Source organism: Armigeres subalbatus, chromosome 3, assembly GCF_024139115.2.
Source record: "Armigeres subalbatus isolate Guangzhou_Male chromosome 3, GZ_Asu_2, whole genome shotgun sequence".
Classification (NCBI taxonomy): domain Eukaryota; kingdom Metazoa; phylum Arthropoda; class Insecta; order Diptera; family Culicidae; genus Armigeres; species Armigeres subalbatus.
The window spans coordinates 299,558,065-299,577,708 of NC_085141.1; the positions used below are offsets into that span (position 1 = coordinate 299,558,065).

Here is a 19,644-nt window from a genome sequence, read left to right on the forward strand (position 1 = left end):
TGCACCTTTCTAAAATGCACAAAGATATGTACTTCAGATTGAATTTCACAGACCCATAGTCTAATATACAATCAGTTCGACGAACTGAGCTATTGTCTGTGTGTCCTTGGCATATGAGAACAGCTGCTTTAGTCAGTATGAGCTAAAAGCAATCATAAGTAAAGAACTTTCAGCAATTTTAATGATATTTCAACCCGTCCTGGATTTTTTTTGCAAATTCCATGCGAAAATCTAGAAATGTCCACATATCTTCAATGTTCCTTACATATTGTGGAAATAGTCAAACAAGAGCTTAGCTTGATTAACTGTACACATCTAATCATGATTGTCCGAAAAACAGCAAATATGCACAGCTCACCAATTAAATAATATTCTTGGGATACAAAAAAGTTATTATTATTGTATACTTGCTTCGGAGTTTCCAAATCATGACCAATAACGATGCTGGTCACGTCCAGTCAATTTAGGATTAGGAGAGGAAAATTAGTTTAACACTCATTGTTATAAAACAGCGGTTCTCAACCATTTTCTTGAGAGGTACCCTTCGAACTTTTGCATTAATTGAGATACCCCCTATGATTTTTTTTGCTGTAAATGAAAATAGTCGTAGCTCTTCAAGTATATCAAAAATGGACCTGAAATCTAACGGAATATATGGCTCTCCATAAACTTTTCTGAAATTTTCATTTTTTTAAACTTCCCGATTAAAAATAAGTTCTTACATCAGGGGACTGACTGTAGGAAATGTTTCAACTATTGAAGGCTTCCGAGCCTCTTGAAAAGAGGCTTCCGAGCCTCTTGAAAGGAGGCTTCCGAGCCTCTTGAAAGGAGGCTTCCGAGCCTCTTGAAAGAAGGCTTCTGAGCCTCTTGAAAGAAGGCTTCTGAGCCTCTTGAAAGAAGGCTTCTGAGCCTCTTGAAAGGAGGCTTCTGAGCCTCTTGAAAGGAGGCTTCTGAGCCTCTTGAAAGGAGGCTTCCGAGCCTCTTGAAAGGAGGCTTCCTGAGCCTCTTGAAAGGAGGCTTCTGAGCCTCTTGAAAGGAGGCTTCCAGGCCTCTCTTGAAAGGAGGCTCTGAGCCTCTTGAAAGGAGGCTCTGAGCAGGCCTCTTGAAGGAGGCTTCAGGCCTCTTGAAAGGAGGCCTGAGCCTCTTGAAAGGAGGCTTGAGGCCTCTTGAAAGGAGGCTGGAGCCTCTTGAAGGAGGCTTCTGAGCCTCTTGAAATGAGGCTTCCAGGCCTCTTGAAAGGAGGCCTGGGCCTCTTGAAGGAGGCCTGGGCCTCTTGAAAGGAGGCTTCTGAGCCTCTTGAAGGAGCTTCCAGGAGCCTCTTGAAGGAGGCTTCCGAGCCTCTTGAAGGAGGCTTCCGGAGCCTCTTGAAGGAGGCTGGGGCCTCTTGAAGGAGGCTTCCGAGCCTCTTGAAAGGAGGCTGAGGCCTCTTGAAAGGGAGGCCTGAGCCTCTTGAAAGGAGGCTTCGAGCCTCTTGAAAGGAGGCTTCTGAGCCTCTTGAAAGGGAGGCTTGAGCCTCTTGAAAGGAGGCTTGAGCATCTTGAAAGGAGGCTTCCGGAGCCTCTTGAAAGGAGGCTTCCTGAGCCTCTTGAAAGGAGGCTTCTGAGCCTCTTGAAAGGAGGCTTCCAGGCCTCTTGAAAGGAGGCTTGGAGCCTCTTGAAAGGAGGCCTGAGGCCTCTTGAAAGGAGGCTTCTGAGCCTCTTGAAAGGAGGCTGAGGCCTCTTGAAAGGAGGCTTGAGGCCTCTTGAAAGGAGGCTGAGCCTCTTGAAAGGAGGCTTGAGGCCTCTTGAAGGAGGCTTCCAGGCCTCTTGAAGGAGGCTTCTGAGCCTCTTGAAGGAGGCTTCCGAGCCTCTTGAAAGGAGGCTTCCAGGCCTCTTGAAGGAGGCTTGAGCCTCTTGAAAGGAGGCTTCCGGGCCTCTTGAAAGGAGGCTTCCAGGCCTCTTGAAAGGAGGCCTGAGCCTCTTGAAGGAGGCTTGAGCCTCTTGAAGGAGGCTTGAGGCCTCTTGAAAGGAGGCTTCCGGGCCTCTTGAAGGAGGCTCTGAGGCCTCTTGAAAGGAGGCTGAGCCTCTTGAAAGGAGGCTTCCGAGCCTCTTGAAGGAGGCTTCCGGGCCTCTTGAAAGGAGGCCTGAGCCTCTTGAAAGGAGGCTGAGCCTCTTGAAAGGAGGCTTCCGGGCCTCTTGAAAGGAGGCTTCCGAGCCTCTTGAAAGGAGGCTTCTGAGGCTTTCGAGACTACGGTTCCAAGCATCTTGAAAGAAGAATTCCGACCCTTTTAAAGGAGGGCTTCGAGGCTCTAGAAAGAGGCCTTCCGAGCCTTTTAAAAGAAGGAGAAAAGAAAAAAAAGAAAGTTTAAAGAAGAAAGCTTTAAAGAAGATTTCCGGGCCTCTAGAAAGGAGGCTTCCATCCCTCTTGAGTAGGCTTCCGAGCCTTTTGAAATGAGGCTGTCGATCCTGTTCAAAAATACTTTCCGAGCACCTTGAAAAGATCCGAGGCTTTTAAAAGAAGCAGAAATAAAAGGAAATTTCTAGAAAAAAAAAGCTTGGCTTCCGGGTCTCTTAAAAGAAAGTTTTTGAACATCTCAAAATGAAAGGAGGCTTCCGAGTTGCTTGCAAGGAGGCTTCCGAGAAGCGAAGAAGGATGCTTCCAATTCTCTTGCAACGAAGCAACTGGGCTTTTCGGGAAAAAGTCTTCATGTCTTTCAAATGGAGTCTTTCGAATCTGTAGAGTCTAGAATCATATTCTTAACATATTATTCAACATTCTGTTTTGACCCGGTAGATTGCATAGAAGATTTTTAAAATTTGTTTATTCGAGGTTTTGCTGTTTTGATCTTTTATCCCACATCTCTTCATCCATTGTACTGGTTGTGAAGGACAGGATTCAATAGGCCATGATTTACTGATCGCCATGCATAGGATAAGGGTGGTATTTTGGACCAACAGTTCGAAGGACCACTAAGTGCAAATTCCTCTTGGTGGTCCAAAATAAGAGCCCCCGTAGAGGTGGTCCAAAATACATCCTTTACCCTATTATGTACAAGACAAAGTTTAGAAATAAAAAAATACAAAACTTTATCAATAAGTTTGGATTAAAATTGTTATTCATCCGCATTAAGCATTTTGTCCGAGGGACCCCCTGGGCCCGGCGAAAGAACTCTCAGGGGTACATGTACCCCAGGTTGAGAACCGCTGTTACAAAATACCGAGGAATGCTCTGCATCTCCGTGAGCGCTACGGGAAAGGAATCGTTGGTTAGTAGAGAAGGTAATTCATGTGAAGCCCCTAGGTAAGCGACAGAATATTTATTGTAATCAAAGTTATTTTGAAATCATGAAGACGAAAACTGTGTTTTAAATCAATCCAACACAATTCAATGTGCTTCGTTTAATAAGCTTCTACAATACGATTGATCCCGCACTAAATAATTCTGTGCTCTTCGCTGAAGGCATTAGTTTTATCACTTCGCGTTCTCCCACACTAGCTGGCGTGATCAGCATCTACAAGATGCCGTCCCATGACCAGCAGCAACACGATCGATTCCGCATTCATATTGTACAAATAGTAAAAAATATCACAAAATATAAATTTGAAACTTGGAAACACTAAAGACGTTTTATAGAAGAAAACTACATACATATTTGTCGACTAATAATGGGGTTATGTAGTAAGCGTTAATAGAAAAAAATGTATAACCTAAAGTTTTGAAAACAACTTAACGATTTTGCTTAGCGGCGCAGCCAAATTTTTTGATAATATAAATAATGGTTTAAGTTTAAATTTGTTTCGAAATTCCGCGGAATTCCGTTAAATTTCGTTAGAAGCTAGTTTTTTCTAGCGAAATTTTTGTAATTTTACGAAACGAAACGAAATCATGAAATGTGATTTCGCCATGCTAAAATTCCGCGAAATTCCGCGGAATTTCGTTTCGAACCACCTGAAACGAAATTTTTCGAAATACCGCATATGCTTAAACAATTCTAAATGTGGGAAGCCTGAAGCTAAATTGGATCCTTGCTGACGACTCTGTTTATACTTCACTAACATTTTATATTCATTTTATGACCAAAACATTTATAAACCAGACACAACACAAATAATAATGTAATGCTTACCACTTTTTCCTGGCGAAAAGAAATGAATTGTTCCTAATGACAATTTCATCATGATTGAGATACTGCTGCTTCTGTTGGCTACCTTGGTTCTGTAAGGCTCGAGCGTTGTTGACAGGCCTTCGTTGATCCGAATTCCGATCCCACCCACAGATGTGTTAGAACAGATTAGTTGGTTAGTATAAAGGGAGAAATAATTCAATTAGTAGTGCGCAATTCTTAATCCTTAAAATCGTGACGAGGTTTAGTAATCATTTCTGTTATTATTGTTGTAGTTGTTGTTAGTCCGGTGATTGTTGTTACTGAAATTATTGAAAAGATCGACCCTTCGTGCAATATGGGCGCTACGAGTAAGTAAATGTGTGTCAGCAATGTCAAACAAAATCCAATCGTGCAGCGTGAAAATATAAAACCAAGAAAGCAAATATCAACCCACAAACCTGTGCAGGAAATAAATTACGCTATTGACTTTTGGGAGTATAAATTGAATTGAACAGGAGGCGGACGAATTCATTCCCAAAGGGGTTACACCATTGTGAATTGAATCCGAAGCATGTTTTAGAGATAAACATCGCTTGGCATGGCTTCGTAAAAGTTTACTCCGCATCAGGGTGCAACAGATTTGTTTTTGTTAGTACCTATCTTCTATTAACAGCAATGAAGTCAAACAGGTAATGATATGTGCAGCCAATAAAGTGTATAGGAATCGAAACAAAATTTAGAAAGAAAAGCATTCGCGTTTAAACCCCAAAATTGATTTCACCCTATTCTGCAGCCATCGGGCATGTCCGATCTAACCTCGCCTCGGTCAACAACGTCGGTACGTTCGGTGTAATTCAGTTAGCCGCTGCCAAGCACAAGCTTACCTGATCATCCCCTTGAATTTATTGTCCTGCACGGCGGTCTCGGTGGCCTGGAATGCCTGGTGCCAGTTGCTCGACAGCTGCTGCTTGCGCTCGCTCAGCTCCATCTTGCGGTCCCCGATGATGTCGTTACGATTGATGTCGACCCGCTGCTGCTGTTGCTGCTGCTGGAGGTTTCGTTGCCTGTGTCGCCGTCAGCGGGCAATGATTTGTGGGACGAAAATGGAACGCAGGAAAATGTTAGGAAAATTGAATTGTTAGGAATGAACCGTTCAGTGCCATTGCAGGACGAGAAGCGCGACGTGGGTGATAAAACGGAAGAGTTGGAAGGGATAGCAACTAAAAATGGTAGGAGAACTATTTGGATCCTGATTCACTACCCAAATGCTTAAAACTTAATTTTCTTTCCATATGTGGAAAATATAGGAGAATAGGCAGCTATTTAAATTTAAATTTCTTAATAGAATAAAATTTAGAACAGAAAAACAAAAATTATTTACATAAAAAAATCCAGAAGTGAATGAAAAAAAAAAATTCGAATTGAATTAATGGAAATTTTTTGGATTGAATATAAATTGCATTTGGAATGAATTTAAATAAGATTTAAATTGGATTTGGATTGGATTGGATTTGAATTGGATTTGACTGGACTGGATCGGATTTGGACTGACTTTGATAGACCTGGATTTGGATTTGACTGGATTTGACTGATTTGGACTTGATCTGACTGGATGTGGATCTTGGACTGACTTGGACTGACGTGGATCGATTTGACTGGATCGACTGGATCGACTGGATTTGACTGACTTGACTGGATCTTGACTGATTTGGATCGATTTGGATTGGATTTGATTGGATTTGGTTGACTTGGATTGGATTTGACTGGATTTGGATTGATTTGACTGGACTGGATCGACCTGGACTGGACGATTTGGACTGACTGACCTGACTGACCTGACTGGATTTGACTGACTTGACTGGATTGATCGATCGGATCGATCTGGACTTGGATCGGACTGACTTGGACCGATCTGGATCGATCTGAGGATCTGGATCTGATTGACTGGACTCGGACTGATCTGACCTGACTCTGACTGGATCTGGACCTGGACTGGACCTGACTTGATCTGATTGATCTGGACTGACCTGATTGGATTTGACTTGATTTGGACCGATTTGGACTGGATCTGGACTTGGATCGACTTGACTGACTTGACTGATTTGACTGACCTGGACTGACCGATCTTGGACTGATCTGGACTGACTTCTGACTGGATCTGGACTGGATTTGGACTGACCTGGACTGATTTGGACTGGATCTGGACTGACTTCGACTGGATCTGGACTGATCTGACTGGATTTGACTGATCTGACTGACTCTGACTGACTCGACTGGACCTGGGATCTGGACTGACTGACTGATAACTCGATCTTGGACTGACCTGACTCGATTTGACTGGATCTGACCGATCTGGATTGACTGGACTGACCTTGACTGGACCTGGACTGGATCTGGACTGTGGATTTTGGACTGGATCTGACTGGATTTCGACTGGACTGATCGACTGACTTGGACTGGATCTTGACTGATCTGGACTGGATCTGACTGACTGACTGATCGACCTTGGACTGGACTGACTGGACTAGACTGATCTGACTGGATCGACTGACCTGACCGACTGACTGGCCTGACTGATCTGGACTGGACCTGGACTGGATCCTTTGACTGATTTGACTGGATCTGACTGATCTGGACTGGATCTGGACTGGATCTGACTGGATCTGACTGACCTGGACTGGATCTGGATTGACTGGATCTGACTGGATCTGACTGGATCGATCTGGATCTGGACTGGATCTGGGATTGACCTTGACTGACTGGGACTGGATCTGACTGGACCTGACTCGATCTGGACCGACTTGGACTGGATCTTGGACTGGACCTTGACCGACTGATCTGACTGACCGATCTGGACTGGATCTGACTGACCTGGACTGATCTGGACTGACTGGACTGGACTGACCTGACTGGATCTGGACCGATCTGACTGACTGGGACTGGATCTTGACTGACCTGGACTGGATCTGACTGACCTGACTGATCTTGGACTGGATCTGACTGGATCTGACCGATCTGGACTGATCTGGACTGATCTGACCGACGGACTGGATCTGGACTGACTGACCTGACTGATTTGGACTGGATCTTGGACTGATCTGACTGGATCTGGACTCGATCTTGGACTGATCTGACTGGACCTGACTGATCTGGATGACCTGGACTGGATCTGACTGATCTGGACTGACCTGGACTGGATCTGGACTGACTGGACTGGATCTTGACTGGATCTGACTGACCTGGACTGACTTGGACTGATTCTGGACTGACCTGGACTGATCTGACTGACCTGATTGACTTGACTGGACTGGATCTGACCTGACTGGACTTGGATCGACTGACCTGACTGGACTGGATCTGACTGACCTGGACTGATCTTGACTGGATCTGGACTGATCTGGACTGGATTTGACTGACCTGACTGATCTGGATTTGACTGGACTGACTCTGGACTTGATCTGACTGATCTGACTGACCTGGACTGGATCTGGACTGGATCTGGACTGATCGGATTGATTTGGACTGACTGGATCTGGATTGACTGGATTTGACTTGGACCGATCGACTGACCGATCGACCGATCTGACTGGATTTGGACTGACCTGGACTGATTTGACTGGATCTGGACTGGATCTTGGACTTGACTGACTGACTTGACTGGACTTGGACTGACCTGACTGACCTTGACTGACTGGACTGATCTGACTGATCTGACTGACCTGACTGACTTGGACTGATCTGGACTGGATCGACCGATCTGACTGACTTGACTGGATCTGACTGGATCTGGACTGGATCTGGACTGATCTGGACTGATCTGGACTGGATCTGACTGACCTGACTGGATCTGGACTGGACTGGACTGATTGACTGATCTGACTGGATCTGGACTGACCTGACTGACTGATCTGGACTGACTGGACTGACTTGACTGGATCTGGGACTGGATCTGACTGATTTGGACTGGACTTGGACTGACCTGGACTGACCTGGACTGGATCTGGACTGATCTGGACTGGATCGACTGGATCTGACTGGATCTGGACTGATCGACAGGACTTGACTGGATCTGGACTGAACCTGACTGACTCGACTGACTTGGACTAGATCTGGACTAGATCTCGACTGGATCTGATTGACTGGATCGGACTGATCTGACTGGACCTGGACTGGATCGGACTGGACCTGGACTGACCTGACTGACTGGATTTGACTGACTCGACTGGATCTGACTGACTGGATTGGACTTGGATTTGACTGACTGACTTGATTGACCTGACTGGATCTGACTGGACTGATTGACCTGACCTGGACTGACTGGATCGACTGATTTGACTGGATCGACTTGGATTGATCGACTGGATCTGGACTGACCTGACTTGATCTGACTGGATTTGGACTGACTTGGACTGGATCTGACTGGATCTGATTGACCGATTTGGACTGGATCTTGACTGGATCTGGACTGACCTGGACTGGATCTGACTGGATCTGGACTGGACCTGACCGACCTGACTGGATCTGGACTGACTGATTTGACTGACTTGACTGGATCTGGACTGGATTTGACTGGATCTGGACTGATCTGACTGGATCTGGACTGACCTGGACTGGATCTGACTGGATCTGACTGATCTGGACTGGATCTGGACTGACCTGACTGGACTTGACTTGGACCTGACTGACCTGGACTGGATCTGACTGGATCTGGACCGATCTGACTGACTGGACTGGACCTGACTGACCTGACTGATCTGGACTGATCTTGGACTGGATCTGGACTGACCTGGACTGGATCTGGACTGACTGGATTCGACTGACTGACTGGACTGACTGGATTTGATTGACTGATCTGGACTGGATTTGGACTGAATTTGGACCGATCTGACCTGATGACTGACTGATCTGGATTGGATCTGGACTGACTTGGATCGACTGACTGACTGGACTGACTGACTCGACCTGACTGGACTGGACTGACCTGGACTGACCTGATCGATTTGACTGATACTGACTTGGACTGACTCTGGACTGACTGATCTGACTGACCTGACTGGATTTGACCTGGACTGGATCTGGATTTTGACCTGACTGACCTGACTGATCTGGACTGATCTGACTGGACTGGATTTGACGGATCTGGACTGACCTGACTGGATCTGACTGACCTGGATCTGGACTTGATCCTGACTGGATCTGACTGACTGGACTTGACTCTGACTGACCTGACTGGATCTGACTGACCGACTGGATCTGACCGATCTGGACTGGATCTGACTGACCTGACCGATCTGACTCGACCTGACTGGAATTTGGACTGATCTGACTGGACCTGACTGACCTGGATCGATCTGGACTGGATCTGGACTGGACTTGACTGACCTGACTGGATCTGACTGGACTTGGACTGGATCTGACTGGACCTGACTGATCTGGACTGGATCTGACCGACTGACCTGACTGGATTTGGATTGATTTGGACTGGATCTGACTGACCTGGGACTGACTTGGACTGATCTGGACTGGATCTTGGATCGATCTGGACTTGACCTGGACTGGACTTGGATCAGATCTTGACTGGATCTGGACTGATCTTGGATCGATCTGATCGGACTTGACTGATCTGGACTGGATCTGGATCGACCTGACTGGATCTGGACTGACTTGACTGACCTGACCGGATCGGACTGACTTGGACTCGATCTGGACTGATCTGACTGGATCTGACTGGATCGGACTGGATCTGACCGATTGACCTGGACTGACCTGGACTGGATCTTGGACTGGATCTGGACTGATCTGGACTGGATCTGACTTGACTGGACTGACTTGACTGGATCTGGACTGGATCTGGACTGGACCTGGACTGGATCTTGGACTGGATCTGGATCGATCTGACCGATCTTGGACCGATCTGGACTGGATCTGGACTGACCTGACTGATCTGGACTGGATCTGACTGGATCTGGACTGGACCTGGATCTGACTTGGACTGGATCTGACCGACCTGGACTGGATCTGACTGGATCTGGATCGATCTGACTGGATCGACTGGATCTGGACTGGACCTGACTCGATTTGACTGGATCTTGGACCGACTTGGACTGACCTTGGACTGGATCTGGACTGGATCGACTGACTTGACTGACTGATCTGGACTGGATCTGACTGACCTGGACTGGATCTGGACTGGATCTGGACTGGATCTGACTGGACTCTGACTGACTGACTGACTGACCTGACTTGGACTGACCTGGACTGACTTGGACTGGATCTGGACTGGATCTGACTTGATCTGACCTGGATCGATCTGACTTGATCTGACTGGATCTGGACTGGATCTGACTGGACTGACTGGACTGACTGGATCTGACCGACCTGACTGGATCTGGATCGACTTGGATTGACTTGGACTGGATCTGACTGATCCTGGACTGACTTGGACTGACTTGGACTGGATCTGACTGGACTGATTTTGATCGATCTGGACTGACCTGACTGGATCTTGACTGGATCTGGACTGATCTGACTGGATCTTTGGACTGGATCGGACTGGACTTTGACTGACCTGACTGGATCTTGACTGGATCTGACTGATTGGACTGGATCTTGGACTGATCTGGACTGATCTGGACTGATCTTGACTGGATCTGGACTGGATCTGGACTGATTTGACTGGATCTGGACTGGACTTGACCGATCTGACTGACTGGACTGATCTGACCTGGACTGGATTTGGACTGACCTGACTGATTTGGACTGATCTGACTGGATTTGGATCTGATTTGATCGACCTGACTGGATCTGGACTGATCTGACCGATCTGACTGACTTGATCTGGATTGGATCGACTGGACTGACTCTGATTGACTGACCTGGATCGACCTGACTGGATCTTGACTGACTCTGGACTGATCTTGATCGACCTTGACTGACTTGACTGATCTGGATCGATCTGGACTGACTGGACTGACTGACTGGATCTGACTGGATCTGGACTGACCTGGACTGATCTGGACTGGACCTGGACTGGATCTTGGACTGGATTTGGACTGGATCTGGATTGACTTGGACTGGATCTGACTGGATCTGGACTGATCTGGACCGACTTGACTGGATCTGACTGATTGGACTGGACTTGACCTGGACTGGATTTGGATTGACCTGACTGGATCTGACTGACTGGATTTGATTGATCGACTGGATTGATTTGGATTGATTTGGATTGATTTGACTGATTTGACTTGGACTGATTTGGATTGGATTTGGATTGGTTGATTGGATCTGACTGATCGATTGGATTTGGATGGATCTGGATTGATTTGATTGATTTGGATTGGATTTGGATTGAATTTGGATTGGATTTGGATTGGATTTGGATTGGATTTGGATTGAATTTGGATTGAATTTGGATTGGATTTGGATTGGATTTGGTTTCGATTTGGATTGGATTTGGATATGGATTGGATTTGGATTGGATTTGGATTGGATTTGGATTGGATTTGGATTGAATTTGGATTGGATTCGGATTGGATTTGGATTCGATTTGAATTGGATTGGATTTGGATTGGATTTGTGTAAATTTTGTGAATTGAATTCGGACAATTCTGGATTGGGTTCTGGTTGTTAATAGATCCAATCCTACGAATAGTTTTCTCCTAAAATCATTGCACTATAACATTCAATTTAGTATGAGTTTAATTCGGGGCATGAGACATGGCCGCATTGGGAGATTTTTTTCTTTTCAAAACTTATATCAATGATATTCTTTTGCATATTTTCGATTTGTTCAACTTTTGTACTAAACATTTTATCAATAACCTTGTAAATGGTTAAGCATGTTAATTTCGATAATTTAGCATGTGTTTTAGTTTTTCAGCAAATCCTTCTTGCTTATGTCCCCTTAGCTGGACAGCACTGTAACGATAAGGAAAAACCTCTCAAACCCTCTCAAACCCAGCAGCAGTGGTTACGGTCAACTACGCCCGAAAAAAGATCAAATGTTTACCGTTCCAGAAAAGACAACATTCAACGTTGCTAGTCCTGTGGGGATTCAACTGGTTCTTCCTCCCTTTCCTTTTCAAAGCATAAATTAAATTTAACGAGCTTCATCCGCTACTGCAAAACTAGCATACGAAAAAAAAATTAGTAAGAACGGTTAAAGGGCAGCTAGCAAGGATCGACAACCGGACGCGCTCCTCTTCCTTTCACACGCCATCGTCTCACTCACACCATCCTGCCCATCAACCCCCGCTATAGGTGAAGAGGAAAAACCAGGCAAACAGCATGAACGCTAGCAGCAGAACCAGAAGCAGATGTAAAAACCTTTGCGAGCGGAGATTCCGTTCCAGCTCGTAGAAGGGCATGTCCCACGGGGATACATCCTCAAATTCGCTGGACAAGGTCGGGCTTTTATGTTCCGGCAGCGAGATTGAGTGGTAGAAGTACTTTTTGATTTATTCGATTGAGCAAATGTTAGAGTTGAGCTGCGAAAATAGAACCTACCTTTGAATTAACTCCTTCGTCATTTCGTGGTCGCAATCTCCAGAGCTGCGGAACGAGCTGTACTTGGTGAACTCGCCGCCGGGGACCGTTCCCAGCAGTCCCGGTACCAGCACAAAGCCTGGCGGCCGTTTGTAATCATTGGGGAGTTTCTCTATGGCATCCAGTGGGATTCCGTTCTTGGTGGCGCGCAGGTTCTTGTGTATCTCCTGGTTCATCATGTGGACGTTCTGCGAGAAGGCTATGAGGTCAACCTGTTGATCTTTAGCCGAGAGGGGCTTCGTGGGCTGAGGTGCCGGACCTTTGTTTCTGCTTTCCTTGTTGCTGACGTTGTTGTTTTTGCTCTTGTGGGTTCGGTAATAGCGCTGGATTATACGAGCCGCGTCCTCTTTGGAGAAACCTTCCTTCTGCATCATGCGTTGTGCTTCGACACGATTCTTGGCGATGCCCAGGATGTATTTGGTCTTGGCCTCTACTTCTGGAGTAAGCTTCATTTTGCGAATTGTGTAGCCTCGGTAGTAGCTCTGAATAACGATGGCTGCCTTCTCGTTCTCTTTGTTGTTAACGTCTACTGTACGCTTTTCTGAAGGCTTGATGAACTCATTATTAGCCATCTGGTGAATGAATTTGGCTCTGGCGAATGCTTGTTTTGCTTTGTTTTGTTCTGCAATTTAATAAACTTCCTATCGAAACATGACAAACCAAAAGAAGTAAAACGTCTTACCATTGTTCTTCTTCTCTCTAGCGATCCGCTCTTTTTCGAGACGCTCGCGCTCCTTTTCAATCCGTTCTCGCTCGATACGTTCCTTCTCCTGCTTCTCCTTTAGCAGCTTGTTCATACGCCGACGTGTTAACCAACCACGGACGTGCTTCTGGAGAGTAACGGCGCTGAGCGCCTCTCGTTGCGCCGCCAACTGTTTTTCGCGCTTGATGAATGCCTTGGCTAACCAACGACGTACGCAGGCCTGCACCAGAATGATTTTACGGACCTAAAGATAATGATTGATATGAGTTGCGTGTTTCACTAAATCAATTTATCCGATTAATCATGACTCATTTTCAGGTCATTGTACTTACGTGCTCCTCGTACAGCTTCGAAAGATACTCAAAATGGTAGTACTTGAGGAACACCTTGGATTTCCCGAGTGCCCATCCATCCATTTTTAGACGCACTAAAAGTAAACGACACGATTCTCGGCTTGCGATGACACGTTCCTCGAACCCGTAACCGAGGAAATAGTATCTACGAAGCAAAATAAAATTATGATCGTTCGCAAACCTAGCGGATCAAGCCGAAACCAACCTCTTCAGGAACTCAGCGAACGCCAACCGATGGCTGAACCCGTGCTGACGGATCCGAATGGTTTCCAGCACGCCGGTGTAGCGCAGCTGCTTCAGCACCTTGACCGGTTCGAAGCTCTTCGCAGCCTTCATGTCGTTCGGTTTGATGCACCGGATGAACTGCGGCGTCCCGGTGACCATCTTCTGCAGCAGATCCATCAGCGAGTACCGGAAGTAGGTGGCCACCGTTTGCTGAGCCCGCGATTGCGAAGCCAGTCCGCGTGAGTTGAACTTTTCCTGCGAAGGGTGATGAATAATTCAGTGCCGAAACTGGCTTTCGAACAAATCCAACTCACCTTTGTATCAACCTTGATAAAACTTGAAACATTCTGGCGCGATCCGGTGTCCTGGATGGCTGAGTACAGGTTGCCGGTTTTGGTTATCGGGCACTGGAACAGGAACCGGATCATGTCGTACTGACTTTGGCGGATCAGTTGAATGATTTCCGCCGGCAGGAAGTTGCGATTCTTCTCCAGAAAGCCGTCCGCCTGGTATACGACGCGACCGGCAAAGTGGTGCACCGCAAAGCACACAGCGTCCGATTTGGGTCGCTGGTAGAACTTGGACTTAACGTTGTTGTGGAATTTCTCTGCAAGGAGAAATAAATGGGCAAAATAAATTACAAAGATTTACGGAGATGACCTTACCAATTAGAGAACGATCGTTGGATCGCGGAAAACGGGATTCTTCGTCTAGGAGAGCAAGCAGTCCAAGTGGCCGACTAAGAAGCATATCCAACACAGGACGGTTGTCGGCGAATTCCACCAAATCCACGGGTATCCCTTCGGCCATATATTCCTGGAAAAAATAATACATATGTAGTTTAGAAATATATTTTGCTTCAGTAATTTCCACATGAGATGCTGAGCATAGTCGCATCACCAAGGATGATTGGTAATATGATATCCATAACTAATGTGACCAGACGTCCCGCGTTTCGCGGGACGCTGCATTTTTCAACTTCGTTTTACAAATTTATTACAATTCATACAGCCTTACAAATATTTTTCCAATTTTTTTGGGCCAAAATCTATGCGAAATGCACTTTTGGAGGATCCATTTTCAAGCCAGTGACGCAATCCAGATAGGCGTCCCGCGTTTCGCAGGACGCTTGCTGGTCACATTATCCATAACAAACGGCATAAAGAATGAATATTTCATTTTTGTTCGGAGCAAAAAGTGAACAAAAATCTTTAACGAAAAATCTGAGAAGATGTTGTTGCAAAACTACTCAAACGGAAAACGCTCACCGACAAAACCTAAGTGGAAGTGAAGGATGCTCCATTTGAATCTGAACACTAATAGATACAATAATGCAATCATTGCGTGTATGTGTGGTAAACATAAATTCCAACTTAAGCATTTCCCTTATAATGGCGATGTTAATAATATTATTCAATTATATTAATTATATTATATTAATCATTATTTGACTAATAACATTTATTATCCTAAAGCAGGTGAATATAAACATTAATATGGAAATGCTAACATCATCTTCCAAACTTAGACGTACATGTTCATGATAGAATTAGAGACGAAAGTATAGATTTGATAGTTCCGGCCAGGGCTGACAATCGTCATCGTCATAGCACGAAATGCCACAGTAGCGATGAGTTGCATTATCTTCATTGCTACTCTACACATCGTCAATGACGCGCACGACGTTAGCTTTCGTCGTGTAACCAAATCGTCCTGACGACATCGAAGAACGAAGACTTCATACCGTTATTCTTCAAGTGGCAGCTGCCATGCGAAGATTTTTACTAATTCTTTGTAATAATGAATTTTAAGCAACGTATGAAAGCGCTATGAATGTTATCGATACATTCATGTTACCAAATTTCCTACTATTTGTTTATTTGAGACGCTATTATGTTTTTAGCCAGTCCGTCTATAATGACGTGCAATCAATTGTGTGAAGAAGTGACGACGAAAATCGTCATAACTTTTGGCTGCGCGACTATCGTCGTGGTACGCATGCGGCGTGAAGAAAACGAATAGGTGTTGCGTCGTGCAATGTTATGACGAAGACTAAATTTTTTTCGCTTTCTTCATACGACGAGAATGACTATTGTCAGCCCTGGTTCCGGCAAGCATGAAATAAGTTTTTTATAGAAGTCGATTCAAAGGCAGCGGAGGGCAATATTTGTGATAGTATAAACCGTACGACCTGCCTTCTGCCAAACTCCCCCGGATCCAAAGCAACTTAGATTCCGGGGCACTGCGGAGTGCCTGCACCAATCATGGCAAATCTCCTTGATGGAGTCAGGGCAAGCATTTCACACCATTCGTACCGTTGAGTGACGTCAAAACCTGGATAAGGAAAACCGCAAAAGAAAACTAGGAAATTTCCTGGTTTGTCACCACTTCCGGATACCTTCAGAAAATTAAATAGATCACAACGGCATGGACAGACCTACCCAACCTGCAAGAACAGCAAATCATCTCCCAGCTCCGAACCGGACACACGCCGCTCTCGCATAACTTCGGTCGGAGCCCTTTTCATAAAACCTGCGTCGTCTTTGCAACACAGTGGAACATTGTGTGAATTTTCGATTTCCAGTGACATGAAAATGATGATCATTTTAAATCATTGCCAACGTTTTGATTTGAAAGTTTGGATCATCCCCAGTACTAGAAATTAATTGCCCTGTCTAGTGGAGAATTGGTGGACTGCCAAATGGGTTGAGGTAAACTGCACTAGCCTCATTTGCTCCAGCATCATTAACAAGATGATGGGTGGGTGGTGAAGAGTATGAAGTTAACTGCACAGTAAGTCACTACGTTCCACTACTACCATCACCAACTTGTTCCATTTGCTGAACTACAATAACATTAGTGTATGTAACTTTGTAATGTAACTTTCAATGTTTGTTTGTTAAACATTATGGAGCGACGCTGGTATACTGTCCGCAAAACTTGCACTGGAGCCCTCAGTTGATAAATCTGTAGATATAAAAATAAAATGGTCTGTGTTCGTATTCACATAACTCGAAAATGGCTGGATGGATTTTCCACATTCCTTCAGCAGATATGTTTCTTATAGTGTCCGACGGGTTTATATGATATGTCCACATGCGAAAATTATGAGTAGATTGAGTAAATCGTGAAAAACTAAAATTAGGAATCGTATGGAAACTTCGCATGGGCAGATCTGAACGCACATATACGCCTACTATGCAGGACAACGTCTGCCGGGTCGACTAGTATGATAATAAATTGCTCCCATCTTCAAAAATATGCGTTTTTTTGGGAAATGTGTTTCACTGATCAAATCGCCCCATGGAGGCCGGAAGAAATGACCTTACCAGCAGCAGTTGCATCCAAAGTGCATAAAAACTATCGAAGTGTAATTCAAACCTGATGAAATGGACTTATGTTGTTTTTCTAATGTCAATCACATAGGGATTCCCTAGCAGCATACATGTTCCACTTGTGTTACTGTAACTCATATGTGACCGGATTTAATCACAATTAAGTTGCTGCAACAATTTTTGTCTGACTTGCGCTGCTCGGGTTTGTAACATCTTCATTATGAGCTAGATAAAATACTAATAAACGTATATGCAGTGCTCTACATTAAGATGGGGCGTTTTTGCCTGATACTTTTTGAAACCCATTTTTATGGCTTTTCAAAAAAAAACTTTATTACGTGTTCTCTGTAATATTTTCAAATGACAACTCACATGTAATGCATTTACCGCTTTTTAGACTACCAAATTACACTAAGTTTGCATAATTTGAGTTGAAATGTAATCAGTTATTGAAGTAAGGGGGGGGAAGCATATTGTATCGTATTACCCTAATTGTTTCGACATCGGCTGGTGTCCCACAGGCAAGTTTCAGTTTTGAATACACATTTCCAGAGATTATATGGTACCTGCTTTTTCCACAGCTGATCAGCCAAGATGAACGACATCCACACCGTCTTCCGTCACATATTTCATCACCTATAGTCGCCCTAACGGTGTTTTCACTCTGCAGGAAATCTGCGTAGTTTGAGGGCCGACATCAGTTAATTGAAGCCCCCTATCGCCCATTTCGAACCATACGTCGTGGTACTCCAGGAACCGAAAAGTGATTCAAACCATTGTCCCAACAAATTTCATCGGCAGGAACTGTACGTTATTCCTGGAAACCAACAGCGTTCATTACTGGCAATACGGGGCTGACCTTACTATCAGGGAAGATATAGACATTCAGCGTGTGCACATCGACAACACTTTGCATCTTGTTGTTATAAGTTTTCGTGTTCAATGTTTGAGCACCGCCTTGATTAACACTTTTCTGATCAGTGTTGATGTTAATGTTTCTTCAATTTTATTCTGCAAAGCAATTTACGTGTTCTGCTACAAACATATATGGCAAAAATTAGCATTTTCGAATGGCTGGAGCACACACCAAGACACTTTTTGTTTAATTGCTTGAGATTTTGTGTACATAACCCTTTCGCTGACGTAGTAAGTAAGAAATCTACATGAGTATTTGTTCAACTGGCTCAACATGACATAGTTCGCTCTGGCTCGTCTGCATCGAAAAATTCGTTCTATTAGCACCGTGATGTTCATCCCGTTCTGACCGTACCGTTCTGCCAACGAACTGTCATACAATTTCTCCGTGGTGTCCAATAAGGGAAGATCCATTAATTACGTAACGCAAAAATTGTACTTTTTCAACCCCCCCCCTTCCCCCTATGTCACACTTTTTGTATGAAGCTTCTGAAAATTTTGTATGGATCGTCACACTTCACTCAACCCCCCCTCCCCCCTCTAAGCGTTACGTAATTTGTGGACGTTCCCTAAGTGCCCATCCCAAGTAACAATTTCCATGCTTCTTGGATTTATCTAATTCTTATTGCGGACTTATGACAGCAATCACCAAGCTGATTGGTCAGTTTTATTGGCGCCATTATTGCTATCAATAAACATCTCATAAACCTGCTGAAAAAATCTTCAAACGTCAAATGCCTATTGACCATATGAACAGATCTATGGTAGTGATGAAGAGCGTAATAAATCCAATTTTCAACGCTCGAATAAAGCTACAATCTTTGGTCATAATGTGGTCAAATGAATTACCCCCATAAGAATGTTTGTATTGCGAAGAGTTTATGACGGTGTTTTATAAAAGCAATTTTTTTCTTTTTTTTGTTAAATATCTTGGCTGTGCATATGCACAGCATATGTTTCGAAATGGACAAATTGATATGAAATTTGCGAAAAAGAATCCACGTGTCTTGGAGGGACTCGAACCCTCAACCTCCTACTCTCTAGATAGGCGTGATAACCCCTACACAACAAGACCACTTAAAGGTCACGTTTGCGGAGAAGCCATCAGAATCCAGTACCAACCTCCACCGCGGTTAGCTCTCTTTTGCAAATTGAATATCTTTCGGATGCTTGATTTGTCCAATCTCCACATGTGCTTTACTATTGTATACCCACAGCCAAGCGAGTGCACATTGTTTATTAAACGAGAGGATCGCACTCCATGCCGCCCAGTAACTGTCTGGGCGGGACGGTATAGAATGCGAATTCAATCGCACTCTGCTGTGCCAAAGGCTTGCTTGGCTAAAGCATTTGATGAGTTTGATTGCCTTAACGTAAGCGGTCGCGTGTACATATGCACAGCCAAGATATTTAACAAAAAAATGGTTTTCGTACGGCCGAGTTGCCGAATAATATGCAATTAATTGTAATCAAGTGTCGGTCTTT

General features: G+C 44.8%; 1 protein-coding gene across 7 annotated transcripts in view; it reads right to left on the reverse strand.

The window, feature by feature from the left end:
- Positions 1 to 19,644, reverse strand: part of LOC134224959 (myosin-IIIb-like) — a 411,175-nt gene that overhangs the window by 24,177 nt on the left and 367,354 nt on the right. For 3 of the 7 annotated variants that reach the window (XM_062704650.1, XM_062704649.1, XM_062704648.1), the window contains 8 exons: positions 14,575 to 14,725; positions 14,224 to 14,516; positions 13,890 to 14,164; positions 13,664 to 13,829; positions 13,311 to 13,575; positions 12,590 to 13,250; positions 12,410 to 12,493; positions 4,969 to 5,148 (listed from right to left, as the gene is read on the reverse strand). In XM_062704650.1, coding sequence (XP_062560634.1) covers positions 4,969 to 5,148; positions 12,410 to 12,493; positions 12,590 to 13,250; positions 13,311 to 13,575; positions 13,664 to 13,829; positions 13,890 to 14,164; positions 14,224 to 14,516; positions 14,575 to 14,725 — 2,075 coding nt within the window. Of the gene's footprint in view, positions 1 to 4,105; positions 4,447 to 4,968; positions 5,149 to 12,409; positions 12,494 to 12,589; positions 13,251 to 13,310; positions 13,576 to 13,663; positions 13,830 to 13,889; positions 14,165 to 14,223; positions 14,517 to 14,574; positions 14,726 to 19,644 lie in introns of all 7 variants that reach the window. The other 4 variants (XR_009983120.1, XM_062704652.1, XM_062704654.1 and 1 more) reach the window with 4 other exon arrangements.